Source organism: Salvia splendens, chromosome 1 (genome assembly GCF_004379255.2).
Source record: "Salvia splendens isolate huo1 chromosome 1, SspV2, whole genome shotgun sequence".
NCBI classification, from domain to species: Eukaryota; Viridiplantae; Streptophyta; class Magnoliopsida; order Lamiales; family Lamiaceae; genus Salvia; species Salvia splendens.
The window spans coordinates 31,219,548-31,237,629 of NC_056032.1; the positions used below are offsets into that span (position 1 = coordinate 31,219,548).

Sequence of the window (18,082 nt, forward strand, 5' to 3'; positions counted from 1 at the left end):
TACAAATCGATAGGAATTAGTTTACCTTGAGTAGAAGTTGGAGGATGATTCTTGCTTCTTGTTTGCAGTGACGTTGGGTGAGGAAAAAAAGTAATGGTTGAAGACTTAATATAGAGGAAAGGGGGTTAAGGATATGGGAGAGATTTGTGGGATAGGTGGAAACGGTTTCAACGTGGGATTAGGGCCTAATTTTCGAATTCTTCCTCTCTTTTTTTTTGCTAAACGTGATTTAGTTAGAATTAGATTTATTTTTGGTATTTTATTTGCAGATTACGGAAGAGGAATATCTTTTCACGGAGGAGAAAAATCTGCGCAAAATCTTTAATTAAAATTTGAATCAAAGATATTTTATTTAGTTCAATTCATAGCCCATTGTATTTTATTTTAAATTGTGCAGTACACAGTTTATTTATCACTGACTGGGCTTTCATATTATTTATTTAATTTATCGGATCCAACACGGAATTGAGTCCAATAAATATTCCTCACGGAAAGGGAATTATTTAAATTCGTATTGTAATTTATTTCATAATTTCTAGCTCTCATAACAATTACTCAATTATCCAAAGACCTTTAATTTCACCCCACATTCAATTATTCAAGCAGCCTCGTCACATATTCATCCATGTTGACCCAGTCAAAATTCCAACTCAAAATTAGGTCACGAAAGGTATCAAAAGCATTAATTCACGGACCTCGCAAATATCTAAAGCATTAAATACATGTACTTTATGGTTCAAAAAAATTAGGGTTCTAAAAGTGGGGCGTTACAGTAATTGTTGTTGAATTGTGGTGCTTATTGGGCCCATGATTTGCCTGAAACGTCTATACTATTCCTATTGTAAATAGAGTATTTAAAAGTAAGAAAAAATATAATATCTATGAAAAACGTGCGCAAGTTACATTTAGATTGTATGATGGTCCAACAAAGAAAATAGTGCAAATGTTTCTCTATCGCTACGTGATGATTATTTATATTGATTTTGATATTTGAGGTCCAGAATTATTTGTGAAATTAATCCAAAAATATTCACCCATTCTACAAAATAATGTATGATCAGTTGCTTTAAGATTTGATTTAAGAAATCATCGTCACAGATTAAGAATTGACATCAAACATTTATGCAAAACTTCGACCACGAGCACACGCATGTATGCATTCTATACATGTGAAGAGTGGTAATATGTGTGTTATATTGTGCATTTTTAGTCCTTATTTTTAAAATTTTAATAAAATAATGACTTAATCCATATAAATTTGAAAATTAAACCTGAGAAGAATTATATAGTTTTGTGAATAAAAAATTGGACCTAATTCCTTTCTTTGGCGAATGTTGATTAATGACCCATAATAAGGAATAAAACGGGAGACGGCCTGTTTTTGTATCTCATGGGCCATTTATTCCCAATTTGATTGGCCGTAATGCAATTAGCCCAACTTACAGCCTTTACGAACTTTTAAACGGGCCTTTGTACATGAGTTTTGATGAGAATTGGGTGTAAATAAGAGAGAATGAGAAAAGGTGAATAAAGTATGAGAGAGAGAAAAAAAATTGGATTGAAAAGTGTTAATAATTTGAGAAAAATTTTCATTTTTAGACTAGGCTATTTTTTATGGATACTCTAAAATGGAAAGATGAGATTATTTTTTTCGTGCACGGAAGGAGTACTATTTATTCATACTAACTAATACTTCCTCCGTCTCAATGAAGATGACTCATTCCCTAAGTAGCATAGAGATAAATGTCTACTTTTAGTAACTGGTTATCTTGATTGGAAAAAATTAAAAAGGATTATGAACCATCTTCAAAGGGATGGAAGGAATGCTAGTTGAAACTTGAAAGCTTGAATTGGACAGGAATACACCTGAATAATATTCATGATCGTCGCTCTCAAATAATGCATGTTACTTCACTTGTTATTTATTTTATTTATATTGTTTAATTATATTTTAGTATATTAAAAAATTTATTAATATTTTTAACTTTGTATTTTTCATAACAATCAAAATTCAGTTTTTGTTATTTAATTCATTTGTTAAAGAATAGAGAAAATGAACAAATCAAGTTTTATTTTGTAATAAATTTGTAAATTAAAATATCAATAATATATTTTTATTTATTAAAACCAAACTTAATATATAAAAACAAATTTTGTTAAATGTGTATTAAAGGAAAGCGGCGCTCACAAATAACCATGACTGACAATTTTGGACACGACATAAAACCTAGCATCAACACGCACGAAATACTCCCTCCGTCCGCAAATAGGAGTCTCGTTTTTCCATTTTGGTTCGTCCGCGAATAGGAGTCCCGATTCATAATTGCTATAAATGGTAAAGATGTCCCACATTCCACTCACATATTATTTTAAACTAGTGTTAGCCCACGCGCTATGCACAACATAAAATACTTTTATTTTATTAATTAGACATTGTGAATAATTCAAATAATATCATTACATAAGATTACAAATAAAATGTAATACGTTATAGTCACTAATTATAAATATAAATTAAATAAGTTTTAAATTAAATCAACATAGAAATATTTGTTAATTACAGCACTTATATTGGTCTTTACAACAAATAAAATTACCATCCTTAACACATAGACACTTTAATATTAAAATACTATCAATATTTAATTGATATAAATATTTAATATACAACTTAAAAATATAATTAGGACAATGATATTGCCATAAAAAGTAAATAATGAACACCAAAACAAATAAAAAACACACATATATGAATATCAAAACAATAAAATAAAAGTTAGCAAGTCATGAAAAATAGAGAAGATATATAATAAAACACAAACTACATCTACCGTTGACTCTTCTTCAGCCTTATTTTTCTCCTTAATCTCTAAATTTGTGTGATTTATGTTGTATGCATATGCTCAAATACAAATGTGCTATTTTATGGTTTTTGTCATCTTTGCTTCCTTTCGTTATTTCGTTGACTTTAGGTGTTTTTCTTTGCATGAAAATTATGAAAGTGACGAAGTTGACGATGAATGTGTAACGCTCTAGGTTCAAAATATTATAGATGGTCAACAACTTAAGTGATTTCTTTATTTGTAAAAAACAAAATATTGTAGCCTAGACGGAAAAATAAAACAAATTAACATGAAGAAAATACTTAGATATGAACTAATATCACTAAAATTGAATGATCTTCAAAATAGGATTTAAAAGTGCTATTTGCCTTTTACCATCTTATGCACCACTCTCTCTCCACTACCTCCGACTCACATCTTCGGCTCTTCATCTTTCACTCTCTCACATGACATCTGCTCCGCCTCATTTACGGTCTCCACAATGATAGAACATGTATTTATAGACAAAGATCACCAACAATTTCTAAAACCTTTCAAATGCAACTATAGATCACAAAAATGAAAGAACATTTATCTAGCTAATAAATACTCCCTCCGTTCCATAGTAGTGATGTCATTTTACCATTTTTGTACGTTCCATAGTAGTCGAGTCATTTCCCTTTTTAGTAAAAGTCAACTCATTTCTTCTTACTTACTTTACTCTCTCGTACTTTATTCACTTTTCATCTCTCTACCTTTTTTCTTTTCTACTTTATTCTTCCTTTACGTAATTCACTTAACACAATTTTTCTTAATCTCTGTGCCGAAAAGAAATGTCTCCATTACTATCGAACGGAGGGAGTAGTAATTAAAACAAATATTTATTTATGATATAAATAAAAAAAAATGTTTAAAATCATTGGTATAATTATATTCAATTCATACTATTAATTGGTTATTAATAGCTTAATTTGGCAGTTTAAAAAACGTCCAAGATATGGACTATAGTATAGAGCCATTCACTAAATTGTGAGTAAATAATTGAAATTATTTTTGACTATGTATTTGAAAATGATGCATAATTTAATTATTAGATGCAAAATTAAGGTAATTGAATGTCACATTCTAATAGGCGGTTACATCATTTGGTCCAATTCCAAAAGAATATTGTTTTACTACCAAATGAAATGAATTAAAAGTAATCAATGGGAATAATCATTGTAACTGCTACATTAAAATTTCCACAACTAAATTTATTTAATCAAAATTTATTCTTAATTATTGCATTTACATCCCTTGCACAAAATAGTTATTCAAAGCCTCCCAAAACTCGTCTTTTATATATGTATAGATATATATTAATATATACAAGTGGGGCCTATATTCCACTCGCTTTCTTCCACTCACTTTTCTTAACATTTATTAAAACTCGTGCCGGAATGAAATGAGACTCCTATTCGCGGACAGAGGGGGTAATGGGTTTGGGTCAAGCTTATTGGGTTTGTGTCCTTATTGGGTCAACCCGTTAGAAATTCGATAGCTTGGGTTGTGTTCGGTTGACCCGTTCAAAAATAATACTATAACTTTAATTAATCATATATTTTTTAAATATACTACTCTCACCATCCACGAAAAATAGGTTCTTTGTTGAATGACGCGAGTTTTAAGGAGAAATTAGTAAAGTAAGAGAGATAATGAGAAACAGTGAGTCAAGTAGAGAGAGAAAAAGAGTAAATGGGTAAAGTATGATAGAAAGTTTCTAGTTCTGAAATAGGACTATTTTTCGTAGACACTTCAAAATGGCAAAATTGAACTTTTTTTCGTGGAGAGATGGAGTATATATTTTAGGTTCATGTAACTTAGATTTGTATCATGTAAATCATATTTAAAAAAATAAGTTTAATCATGTAATATCCGATTTTAATAATTTAATACTGCTTCGATGTTATCGTGTGTCAACCTATGTTATATTGTGTCCTTAACGCTTCACATCATTTACTGATCGAATAAAGGTTTAAAGGTAATATGTACGTTTTTGTTTGGATTGGGAGCTTCCTTAACTAGTCATATTCGAGTTAGTGAGTTGGATCATTATCAAGTCGTCCCGACAACAACCCAATCCATGTGAATTATCACCGCTACAAATAATGTCCGCATAAAGCGAGAAACACATTATTTTCCTCATGTGTGTTTGTGTGTGGTGCAACTCATAAAATTTGTGAAAGATAAAATGAACTTTACAGTTTACATGCATAAATAATTCTTATATTCACCGCCTCCTCTGCAAAATTAACCATTTTTACCATCAAGAAATACTATAGTATACTCCATTTAATATTTATTTTCCAAAAACAATAAAGATTTAAAAATGTATGATTACATTCTCATTATTAAAAAAAAGTAAGTTTAAAATATCAGAATAGTATATTTTCAAATTAGAGCATCCACAACCGTGCTCTTGCCAGCGGCACGGTTGTGGGCCCGGGCGGTACTATTCATGCCTGCTCTCTGGCAAGAGCACAACACCCACAACTGTGCTCTTCCGCAAGGACGAGCACAATTAATATAAAATTCAATTACACAAAAACATTTTCATAATACTAAAATTCATTAAAAAAACCACAATAAAAATAACAAATTACAAATAAAATAAAAAGACATAATTAAAATCCTAAAAATTAAAAATTACATAATTAAAATACTAAAAATTAAAAATTACATAATTAAACTCCTAAAAATTAAAAATTACATAATTATTGGCTAATATAACCCGAGGAAGACTACGCATCCGGCGGCACCAACCCCAATTGTTTTTGGAGACCCAATATCATGGACTCGTGCGTTTGAAGTTGCGTGGGGGTCATAGTTGACCTATCGGCCAAATTGAGTTGGGCCAAAAGGGCCCACAACGAGTTGTTCGGGGGTGGAGGTGGAACATAGGGTGCGGGTTCGGGAGCAGGGGCAGATGGAGTCGCTGCGCGACGTCGTTCGGCCGCCGCCTTCTTCCTACCTTGCGGTCGGCGTCGGGAACCGCTTGGTTGGGCATCGGGGCTACCCAAGTTAGCTTCGGCGAGTTGGCTAGCCACTTCTTCGCCGGCGTCGGATAGGGATGCCGACCGTGAGCGTTTGGAGGAGCCGCTAGAGGAGGATGTTATGCCTCCCTTATACTTCGGGTGCGTCCGCGTCTCCTGCCAAACGTTAAGATATTTGAACGACTTACCGTTCATGGATTGGTAGGTGCTCAGCGAGGCGGTGATGATGTCGACCTCGCTTCGGCCGCTCCCGGCATTCCGGGACTCCTGGATGAAATAGCCGTTGAACTTGCCAATTTCTTCGTTGGCTCGGCCGATGCAGTTGCGCACCATACTCTCGTTGCGCTCGATCGTTCCCGGCGGCCGGTGTGCATTGTACCGGCTAGAGACGCGCCACCAAAAGTGATCGCCGGATTGGTTCGTTCCAACCACCGCATCTTCGGAGATTTCCAAGTACGCCTTGAACAATCTTTCCATCTCCGCCGGTAAGTACGGTGTGCGGACACCGGCGCGAGATGGAGGATTCGGCATTTGGGAAGGGGCGCGAGGCCTAGGCTCCGGTGTCCACCCGTAGCGCCCATCAGAGGCACCTTGATCGTCGATTGGGTATGGCCGGTAGCCACTCGGAACGCCCGAATCTTGGGTGAGAGGAGGGGCCGAATATTCCGTTTCCGGACTATGAAACGGTTGCGAACCGAACCATTCGGGGTTCCAACCGTGAGAGCCGCTTGGGTTGTCGTCGTTACCGGACATAGTGGTGTTGTAGGGTGTGAGAGGAAGATGAAAATGGATATGAGAGATTGATGATGAGAATTGTGTAGTGAAAGTGTGAATTTTTTGGAGTGAAATTGGGGGTATTTATAGATGAAAGTGTGTATTTTTGGGGTAAAAAAAATAAAAAAAAAATTAAAAAGTGGGGAAAAATGGTTATAAACGGATATAATTTTTTGGGGAAGTGAATTTTTTTTTTTTTTTTTTTATCGATTTTTTTAATAAAAATCCGATTTTTTTTAAAAAAAAAATAAAAAAATGTTTGAAACCAACGGCTATGCCGTTGGCGAATGGGAGACCGCCACGTGTGCGTCCGCTGGCACGGACGTGCTCGATACATCGAGCAGCGCCGTGCCAGCGGCGCGGTTGCAGCGGTGGCGGTCCTTCGCCTTGCCGCTGGCACGGACGGCGGTGGCGCCAACCGCCACCGCTGCGGATGCTCTTATACGTGAACAAACGAACCCAGCATTATAAAACTTGAATTTGGTACATTTATATTCTTGGAAAATATAAATGTACTACGGGTTACGGAATAACAGTCTCATTAACCACGGGATAATGAAATCTGAGAAAAAATATAAAATCCACTACTTAGTTCAAATGAACTACTGCATTAAAGTAACTAGTACATTAAAATCAAAGCACCTAAATCAGAGGAAGAAGAAAGCAAGCCTTCTTCATAGTGTATACTCCCTCCGTCCCATCTAAGTTGAGTCAAAACTTTTGGGCACGAATATTAAGAAATTATGTTGAAAAGTGGGAGAGAGGAATAAAGTAGGAAGGATAAAGACAGAGTAAAGTAGGTGATAAAATAAAGTAAGAGTGATCAGATATTTTGTTTTTTTGTCAAAAAAAAAAGGAAAATACCTCTACTTAGTTGGGACGGAGAGAGTGACAGTTACGGTCTACAAACAGTCAAATGCGACATTACTAATATACCTTGTTAGTCACCAGGATGAACAGAGTGGGTCTCTCTTGAGTTGAAGTGGCGACGACGACGACTACTGCCTGCCTCGTTTCATGCACGAAGGGCATTTGTATTGCTTGATGCTCTCAGCTTTGGCAGGGGTTATCTTCACGCATTTCCCGTGGTACCAGCGCTCACATATGTCACACCCGATCCAGAACTCATCCGCGTTGTAGTTTCCACCACAGGTTCCGCAGAGTGTCTCACTGTGTTCGTCTTCATCCTCTTCAAAACTCTCATCTGCAAGCCGTGGGTTGCTTTTAGCCTGGCCGTCGCTAGATCTCTGCAAACAACAAGGATCAAGTGGTTGATATGTTTGCCACTTCGATAGAATAGAAAAACAAAGAGAGAGATTTTGAAGAAGGGTTGAAGCCTACCTTTGTGCTACCACGAGGTTTGCTACCACTGTCAGCATTAGGCTTGTCTTTGACGGGCTTCCTTTCAGTCACCACTTCAAAGACAGTTGGCAGCTCGTTGATCATGCTGAAGAGTCGCTTCCTGCATGTAACGTGATTGTATTATTTAAGACTGGAAATGCTTAATCTCATACAATCAGAGGATCGATACAGCAGAAGGAATTTGACATCCCCCTTTAAAGACGAAATTTTAACAGGTTAATAATAAAAATTAAAAACCAGAAAATATAATAAACAATTATTCGCAGTTCCGGAAACTCAACTTCTTTAAATGCTAGGTACTTAAGTTTTAGTGTTTAATTAGGATTGGAGCAGTGCAGCTATGAGAAAACTAGATGATGCTAATTGCTAAATATCTAGAGAAAAAATAGGAGGTTGGAGGAAAATGAATCCTATATTTTGTTGGAACTATAAAACTCTTTGAGCATATATTCAAAACCCGGGACTTGATTACAGTCATGATGTGTGCAGAAGAAGCTGAACAAACAAAGTTTAAACATATCAAAGGGTGATTGAACAAATAAACAAAAAATAGTACTAGATCAAACTGTAACAAAACCATAGGCCGCCCAAAAGGCTGGCTCAAGAAACATTGTGACTTTCGAAGAATGTTAGTATGAAGCAAGAAAAATAATAGGTTGAATTTAATGTTTCACATAATAACAAAGCCAACAACAGATGGTTGGAACAGAAAAAGCCTTGCAGAAGTCTTCAGAGGAAATGATGAAATTAAAATCTTTAGTGAGAAATCAACAGCAATAATAAACACTAGCATATTTTGTTTTTACTTTGTCTGCTAAGATTATCAAATACAAGTACACAACTATAACTTCATCAGATTCCAAAGTGTCAGAAACTTATCAATTCAGAGTATCACAAATGCTTGTTCCGGAACTTTTATATGCAGCATACAACTTGTTTCCTTGAAAAATGTTGTGTGATATGAGCCTAAAAGATACTTTAGCTCCAAAAAAATCAAAGAGCTACCAAGCAGAACTAAACCATTGTTATGTGGTTTCAAATAACTTAAAATATGGCATTCACCTTTCATTGCGGTTCAGCCTGGCCCCAAGGTAGAAAGCCACAGATAGCAACCAACAATCGCTATGCACAGCAATTAGAGAAAGCCAATCTCTTCGATTCATTCCATCCCTAGCAAAGTTGATCCCAAGCGCTGGCTCTGGAAGTTCCGGTGGAACTTCCTCAGCTGGAAGATTTACTTCCCAAGTTTCATTTGTGTGCCCATATAGGCATAAGTTTTCTTTCTCTATAGATAGCAAATTGATAAGTTAACAATGCAAGACCAAACTCAAAGCTGTCCAAGCAAGCATACAAATGAACAATGAATGACATGCCTAAAATCTTCCATGACTACAGAAAATGCATGTCCTGCAAGATAGGCTATTCATATGAAACTAATCAACTGACGCACTTTGACATTACCCTTTTTCAACTGCCAATAAACTAATGAACAAAGATATGTAGTTAAACGCAACTGAAACGAGAGACAGAAAACATACTCCCACACTAATGCAAAATGCTCTTATTACAGGAAACACACCATGAATCTATTTATAAATTGAAACGGCGCCTTCAATCAGCATGTCACATTACTAAAGCTGAAAACAGCTCATTTTCATACAATTCCTTTTTAGGGGAATTAAACAAACAGTTCCTCACGGTAACACCCAAAATTAACTGGAATTGTATTCTTTTTTTAGGGGAATCAAAGTTACCAACTTTGCGTTCAAATTAATTTCAAATTACTCAAAACCATAGCTAATTAACATATCAAACCTAGGGATGAAAGGGGGAAAATGAAGAAAAAAACCAAGGTTGCTAGAAAACAACATCAAAATTGAACTAAAGTGAAAATTGACAAAACTCACATGCACATAAAGATATGAACACGAATCCAGAGTTGCAAGTAAAACTGAAGTGAGTCTCAACTAAAAACCAATTACCTGGATCGCAAAGGCCATAGAATTCATCCACATCTGCAAACGAAAACGAGAATTATCTACATTAACAATATTAATTTAGGGGGAAAAGCCCTGCATCGGACTCTTGTTTGGAAAAACCACAAATTGTTGGAAAAAAAGTACCATAAGTTAAAGCACGGATGATTCCAGCACGGCGAGAGCTGTAATCTTTGAAGATCTCCTCTACAGTTCGAGGACCGGAAGAAACCGAAGCCATTGCTGATTGTGAATTGCGAGATCTAAAGCAACAAAATATACGTTTAGGAATTCAAAGAATTGGAGCTGCTGGAGAAAATTAAGATAAATGAAAAAAAAGAAGAATTTAGTTTTAATGAAACAAAAAACAACAGATGCCGGAAACACAAGGGAACCAGTGAAACGGCGTCGTTGTTCCTGCGTTTTGCTACCACCACTCCCTTAATAATATTTCTACTCTATGAGTTTTAATCACTAAAAAAAAGTATTCAAGTTTATAGTTTTCACATAAGTAATTTTTATGATATTGCAATTATAAAGTCAATTTATGTTTTTATTTTTCAAATACAATAGCTCTTACTTATCTTTAGCAGAATTCATTCATTGTGTACCTTAAATATTTTTAAAATCATAGACTAATAGTTTACAAATTAAAATGAATATAATCGAGAGAAATATTAATGGCCACTTTTTAACGCAGTCACTTTCTAAGGTGAAAACTATAAAATTGATGAAAATATTACTTATATGCATAAAAAGATAAGTAAGATTAAGCAATCGTTTCGATGCGATTTTTTGTCAAAATTAAATCAAATCGGAAATTGGATATTTAAAAAAATTGAAAACCGAACCAAATTGAAAAAAAAATCAACCTAAAATCTGAAAAAAAAATCTAACTAAACGAAAAAACTTAGTAAATTGTAACATTATCCAAAAAAATTGTAAATCTAAAAATTCAAAAATCCAATATTAGTACTCCGTAGGTGTTAGTAATACTCCGTCCCTTTGTAGCCGAGTCGTATTCCTTTTCGGGTTGTTCCATTGTAGTTGAGTCATATCTTTTTTAGCAAAAAGTACTTTACTCCCCTTTATTTTACTATCTCTTCATCTCTCTACTTTGTTCCTTTCCACTTTATTCCCTTTTACTTTACCTGAAGGGGATCACCTACAACAAACCCTAAAACAAATCCTAAAATACACTCATAATAAAATAAAATAATCTTATAAACATGAGCAATTTTAATAAATGATGGTATGGTCCATTTTATTTTGTTGTGAGTGTGTTTTAGGATTTGTTTTAGGGTTTGTTGTAGGTGATCCCTTCCGTTACTCAACTCATTTAAAACAATTTTTCTTAAATCTCGTGCCGAAAAGAAATGTCTCTACTACGTACAGAGGGACGGAGAGAGTATATTTTAAAGGTAAAAGATAACACAGTTAAATTGTTTCAAAAATACAATATTATTTGTTAAATTTGACTTTTAGTTTGTAGGTATATATTAATTAAGTGCACATAAATTATATATGTATTTACATAACCATATACTATTAGTTTTGTATTGATCATTTTCCTACTATTAAGTATATTAAAAATAACTTTGATTTTTGGTTTATTTCTATATCCGAACCGAAAAAATTGAAATGTTCAACAAAATAAAATCAAACTGAACCTAAATCTGAAAAAAAAATGAACTAAATTTTGAAAAATTCAGATTGATTTCATTTGGAAATTCGATTTTTGGCTTTTTGTTCAGCCCTCCTTCCCCTACGTCCCTCAAAGTTCGTCGCATTTTTAGCCGACATGAGTTTTATGAAATACGGAGTACATTGTTAGTGAAATGCGAATCACATTTTTATATTTAATTTTATACTTAATAAATGTGAGTGGAATGTGATGTTCATTACTAAAAATAGCAAAACTAAAATAGAACAAAATTTATGGATACCCAAAAATGAAAAAATTGATCAAATTTTGAGGGACGGGGATATGTGCAAGATGTTTTTTAGACGGTTCAATATTATTCTTGTGAACACGGTTGAAATAGGTAGTACTCTTATTGTTATAGTGTATGCTATAAAAGCATGTGTTTTAGCTGTTTATATACTTTTTTTTTCATTTCTCAATTGATGAGAAGAAATTTATTTATCACATGGTTTGTCAATTATTATTTTTTGTTGGTTCAATTCATGTACATAATGGATAAAGAACCAAACATTCATTCTTTTATAATCACTCGTTCATGAAAAATAGATCAAGTTTGAAAAAGGATCTCACATTTGCTACCTAACACAATTAAACACTGCTAATAATATGGACCCCACATTTCTCTAACACTACTGCTTTCTTACTTTTTTCCCTTCTCTCTTACTTTACCAATTTCTCATTAAAACTCGTGTCATTCACAATATGGTTTATTTTTCATGGACGGAGGGGTATTATAGACTGATCAGTATACTCATGGTTGCAAAAAGATCTTTCAATTAGTATCATGTGAGAGTAAGTAATTAATATTCTCAACCTCAGATATACACGGACAATCTATCATGAATGGTTGTTGGTGCCGATCTGAAGTGATATCCTATTCTAGGGATTGATGACATCGGAGTGTGGTATAGCACTAAATGGATTACGTTGAAATAAATACTTCTTGCTTGATTAATTAATTAATATTCTCAACCTCAGATATACACGGACAATCTATCATGAATGGTTGTTGGTGCCGATCTGAAGTGATATCCTATTCTAGGGATTGATGACATCGGAGTGTGGTATAGCACTAAATGGATTACGTTGAAATAAATACTTCTTGCTTGATTAATCCAAGTACAAGATCTCAGTGATTATTTATTTCTAATCTATGTATGTAACATTGAGTCTACGGTGTTGTTCATACACTACTTTGACTTATCCATATGTGTGAGTTTTTCGTCCCCCAATACCATGACTTTTTCGGTGGTGGTGATCAACATATGAGTCTACAATATAGTTTATTTTGTTAATCTATTACTACTTGAAAACGATGAGATTTCTCCTCAGGGTGTTTAGGTGTCGTTCAAGCAAGGATATATCCTACTGGTCAGGATAGAGATCCTAACTAAGCCTAGACCCTGGTTTCAAAAATTCCTCAACCCACTTCTACTGATCAGTATAATGGTGGTAAGGGTCGAATCCCACAGAGATGGTGCGTTAAAACTATTGTGGTGATATTCTGGATGGTTTGGTTAGCTACCACGTTCGGGTTGAGTCTTTACCTAGGCAAGAACTTAAAGGTAATTTCCTACTGACTAGAATGGGGAAAGGAGTGTAGGGGTGCAGCTGTGTACGTGGAAATGGGGAGACATTTTTGTACAGAAAATATTTGGAAAGTACGGGATTCTATTTTGGGCTAGACAGAATATTCAGAGGGTAGTGGTAGTCATGGTGACTAGGCTGACAGATCTGCAGGTTATAACTAAAAAGTAAAGGACAAAAAGCAAAAAGCATCTAAAAAGCAAAGTGGTCCCCAACATTAGACTTGGACATCATCTTCTTCAACAACACAAACCAAAATCAGAAAATAATTCCAGATTCAACACGGAAACACAGTTTATCAAATCGCGAACACAGATCCACAAATAAGAACACCAAATCTGAAATCAAAACACTTAAAATGCAACTCCGCGTACTGATCAGCAGGAAAACGAAAACGAACTCAAACAAGACTTCACATGCAGCGATTCACTCACGATCAACAGTTCCACACTTAACTAAAGGAATTTTGATGGAAACAAAGAAAGGAAAGTTTCAGCACTTAAAACACCAAGGAACCTTAGATCTAAGCTAACTAGGCGAAATAGTAAGGAAAATAAATCAACACAATAACCGAAACGGAAATCAACTTCATAGCATAAACACGTTCAGATCTTCAACAAGTACTTCAAAAGCAGAAAATATCCAAAAGCAACAAAGATCCAACGTAAAGAAAGCAAGTAAATTAAACTACGAAAGCGAATAAAAGTGTTTCGCCACTCCGGGCGATGAAATCTCTAAGCTACGGTCTTGCTGGCTGGAACGAACGATCTGGAATTCTGGGAACATCTAAATCTTCAAGTGACCATGGCAGTGGCGAGAAAATGAGATTCTGGACTGGGCTGAAGGACTGAACTCCGAGAGAATTCTACCTAAGAGTGATGATGATGATTCCGATCCTTTCTTCTCTCTCCAAGTGGCTTCCTTTTATAGGGAGGCTTACCCTTGATTTTTAGGGTAAGACCTTGCGGTGAGATGACTTCTTTGCCCTTAATTGTGATTGAGCAGTCCCAGCTATCCTCCTTCTCCATCTCGAGCCATATTTGCATGTATACTGGTCAGTACGTAATCGTCCTGACGCCCTTTTCACTTGAAGTGTCTGAAACTCTGCCTACTGGCTAGAATGCTTGCCCTGCACGCTTAAGCAACTAGTTTTTGCAGATATAATCCAATTACGCACATCATACTGACCAGTAACCTAGGCCTAGAATACGACTTATCACTACTTCCGTCCCTCTCTTTCTATTTTAGTCCATCCCACAAGAGTATGCACTTTCCAATTTTGGAAACTCCTTTCTCTGTAATGAGGCGAGACTCATTTTCCACTTACAATACTTTAATCACTTTTTCTTTGTATCTCTCTTTTATTTTACCAATTGTGCATTAAAACTTGTGTTTAACCAAAAATGCATACTTTGTAGGACGAAGTACATGTTTAAATAGTACTCCACCGTCCCCAAAGAATATGTCCTTTGGGTTCGGCACGTGTTTTAATGTCAAATTAGTAAAGTAAGAGAGAGGTAGATAGAAAAAAATAATTAAAGTATTGTTAGTGGAGAATGGGTCCAACCTCATTAGAGAGAAAAGACTTTCCAAAATTAGAAAGTGCATATTCTTGTGGGACGAACTAAAAAGGAAAGAGTGCATATTCTTGTGGGACGGAGGGAGTATAGAGATTAACAAAATAAACTACTCCATCCGCCCCCTAAAATTGGAACTTTTGAAATGGGACAAGTTTTAATGCAAAATTTGTAAAGTAAGAGAGAGAGAAAAAGAAAAGCGTGTTAGTGAAAAATGAGTGTCCACCTCATTAGAAAGGAAGAAATTTTCTTAATTAGAAAGTTTCTATTTTTAGGAGATGGACCAAAAGGAAAGAGTTTCTATTTTTAGGGGACAAACGAAGTATTAAATATATTATCAAATATAACAATTAGTTAAACATTAATTAATAAATAATAGATTTATAAAGTTATACTATTATTTAATGGAGTGAACTACAAATTTAGCCCCTACGTATGGCTGATCGAACGCTGGAGGTACCTATATTTCAAAAAATGCACTAGACACCTCTATGTATGGGTGTAATATCATTTGGAGTCCTTTTTAACTTTTTATGGTCTTTCATGCCCTTCTCACCCTTCTTTTTCTTCTAAAATGCCACTCAAGGGCATTTCAGTCGTTCCAATAAATGATAACATAATTCTTTCCTATCATTGTTATTAGAAAAAAATCAAATATATAAATAACTCTAACATTTCGTAGATTTTCAATATATCACTATTTTTATCATAGTATGATAATTCACTACAAGCCTCTCTTTTTTCGATTTCTTAATTGGAATATCAATTTTCTTCTATGGCCATTTTGGGGCGTTACAGTAGCATTACCATGTCAATATCGGCGAAAAAGTCCATGATGTCAGCTTCTCCCAATGACTCATCATCTAGAGGTGTCTTGCCTCTATCTCTTCTAACTGCTGCTGCATTTGGCATTTCATCCGGAATTGGGATGTCATCCAAATTAGGAATTTCATCCACAATTGGGATTTCAAATCCAAACTAACAATATAAAGGATACACATGTTAGAAGAATTAATATCATTATACATACACGAGTATGATTTAATTCAATCAACATACCCACATTTATTACCTCTTCCAACACCACAGGTTGGCCCATTACAAATGTATGCACAGACTCATCTGCATGCCAACATCTTCAGCTTGAACAGAACACTCCATCGCAACACCACCACCCTCCGTAGCATCCAATGCCTCCATAATGTCCTCCCCATCCCATGATCTGAAACACCAGCAACCTCATTACACCTCCCTATCAAATTTTCACTCAACAACCCATCATGTTCTAGACTCCTCCTCAGCCTCTTGACTTCCTCGAGGTTGTTTCGGAGGTACTCTTCGAACTCAGGATCGGGTTCGTACCAGCACAACATCAAGGGCTCGCCCTTATGCTTCGGTAGTCATTTGGGGTTTAGTTTGGGTTTAGGGGTTTCCTCTATCTCTTCAATAACTACTCCACTGTTGGTCAGCCGTTCAAATTTCTCCAAAATTGTAAATTCATCTGCCTTCAGCTTCACCACCGCCTCCACATGGTTGATCTCCACGCTATAAACGTGAATCTCATTCCACTTACCCCCTAACAACGAAGGGAAACGATCCATATACTTTTCATCATACAGTGGGTGTTTAGGCTCACCGTGTTTTAGGCCGACTACCTCATGATTTTTTTCAAGGGTCACAATAGTACCACTCGCAAATGTAATTCCGCTAGTAACCCACCGCGACAATGATCGATGATAGATCAAAAAGGTTGAACCTCGTAGTGTCGCATTCGTCAATATAATTCAATCTCCCACTAACGTACATCCCAATGTGGAATACACCACCGTGATGCATATTGATGGTAAAAAGAGCATCACTTCCGGTAAAAAAATAATTTTAAAACAAACACCCTTCAAATTCACGATTTCCTACTTTAAAATTGATACAAACCATAAACTTTCACGATTTCCTAAAATGATGCAATACGAAAAATGAACATGTAAGGGTCGAGAATCATACAGTAATCTTCGTAAGGATTGAAGGTGGTTAGCTTTGCTGGACGGAGAACCCAAACTTCATCCTCTAGGATAATCGTCTCCGGAAGCCTTGACGAAGAAGCCTCTCCTCCTCGGCCATCGCCGCCACCGCCGTCGTAGGTCGCTAAATAAACCTCTTTGCACAATTGAGAACTGTTGGAAGGAAGATTCTCCGAAATCAAAGACTTGATCTTTGGCAATCAAGAATTGGTTGTGATTAGTAATAGAATGATTTTTTCCTTGTATAGGATATTAGGGTTGCTTGATTAAAGCTTACCATATGTATTGTGTACTCCCTTAGCTTATAAAGTGGTGTGTAAATCCTTCTTCATAATCAAGAAATACAGTGAATACAATTCCAGAAACTATACCATTGTTTTTATCATGGCTTTAGAGCAGGTTAAAATATAGGCTCAGATATCATATCATCGTCACCATACCAATCCCGACCAAAGAAAACCAAAACCAAGTGAGAAAACCAAATCCAAAATGACAGAGGAGAAACCAATCATAGAATCATCATACCACAAAATATGAACGAGTAAGAATGTAACAATTGCATTCAAACTTAACGGGAGTAATTACTCGTTATGGTCACGACTGATGAAAGTCACGATCGGGAGTATGGGAGGCTACTCCCACATCACAGGAAAGTCGAAGCCACCACTGCCAGGGAGCAAGGAGTACCAAGAGTGGGAGGAGACAGATCTGATTGTCTTCTCCTGGATGGTAGACAACATTGAAACTGATATCATTGCCGACTTTGCACATCACCATACATCGAAGGCTATCTGGGATAATCTTGCTATCACTTATGAAAGTGATGCAGATCTCTACCTCCTATATGAATTGGAGGAGAAAGCAAGAGCAATCAAACAGGGGAATTTAGACTTGGAGACCTACTATCGACGAATCCACAGACTGTGGATTAGTGTCGATCGATGTAAAAAACAACCGATAGACTGCAGTGATAAAGGCCAATATCGGGTCCACTCCAACACCAAGAGGCTGCTAAAGTTCCTGTCAGGACTAAATGAGGAGTATGAAAGCATCAAACACGACATCCTCAAGGAAGTTTTAATTCCCTCAGTAGAGACCGCCTACGGTATGGTGAAGAAGGAGACAGCTAGAAGGAAAATCATGCCACCGACATCCTCAAACCTTACCGTCGACAGCCACGGCAGCGCCGACTCGTCATCGAGAGGAATTGGGCACGGACTTGCAGCACA

The 18,082-nt window shown here is 35.8% G+C and overlaps 1 protein-coding gene and 1 long non-coding RNA gene across 2 annotated transcripts in view; both read right to left on the reverse strand.

The window, feature by feature from the left end:
- LOC121746968 overlaps window positions 1-18,082 on the reverse strand; it is a 28,611-nt gene that overhangs the window by 1,898 nt on the left and 8,631 nt on the right. The window lies entirely within an intron of this gene.
- Window positions 7,192-10,330, reverse strand: LOC121746961 (PHD finger protein ALFIN-LIKE 1-like). The gene is made up of 5 exons (XM_042140933.1): window positions 10,114-10,330; window positions 9,973-10,005; window positions 9,053-9,275; window positions 7,970-8,090; window positions 7,192-7,875 (listed from the first exon to the last, which is right to left on the reverse strand). Exons 1-5 carry the CDS (start codon window positions 10,205-10,207, stop codon window positions 7,627-7,629), a joined length of 720 nt encoding a protein of 239 aa, XP_041996867.1. The 5' UTR covers window positions 10,208-10,330; the 3' UTR covers window positions 7,192-7,626.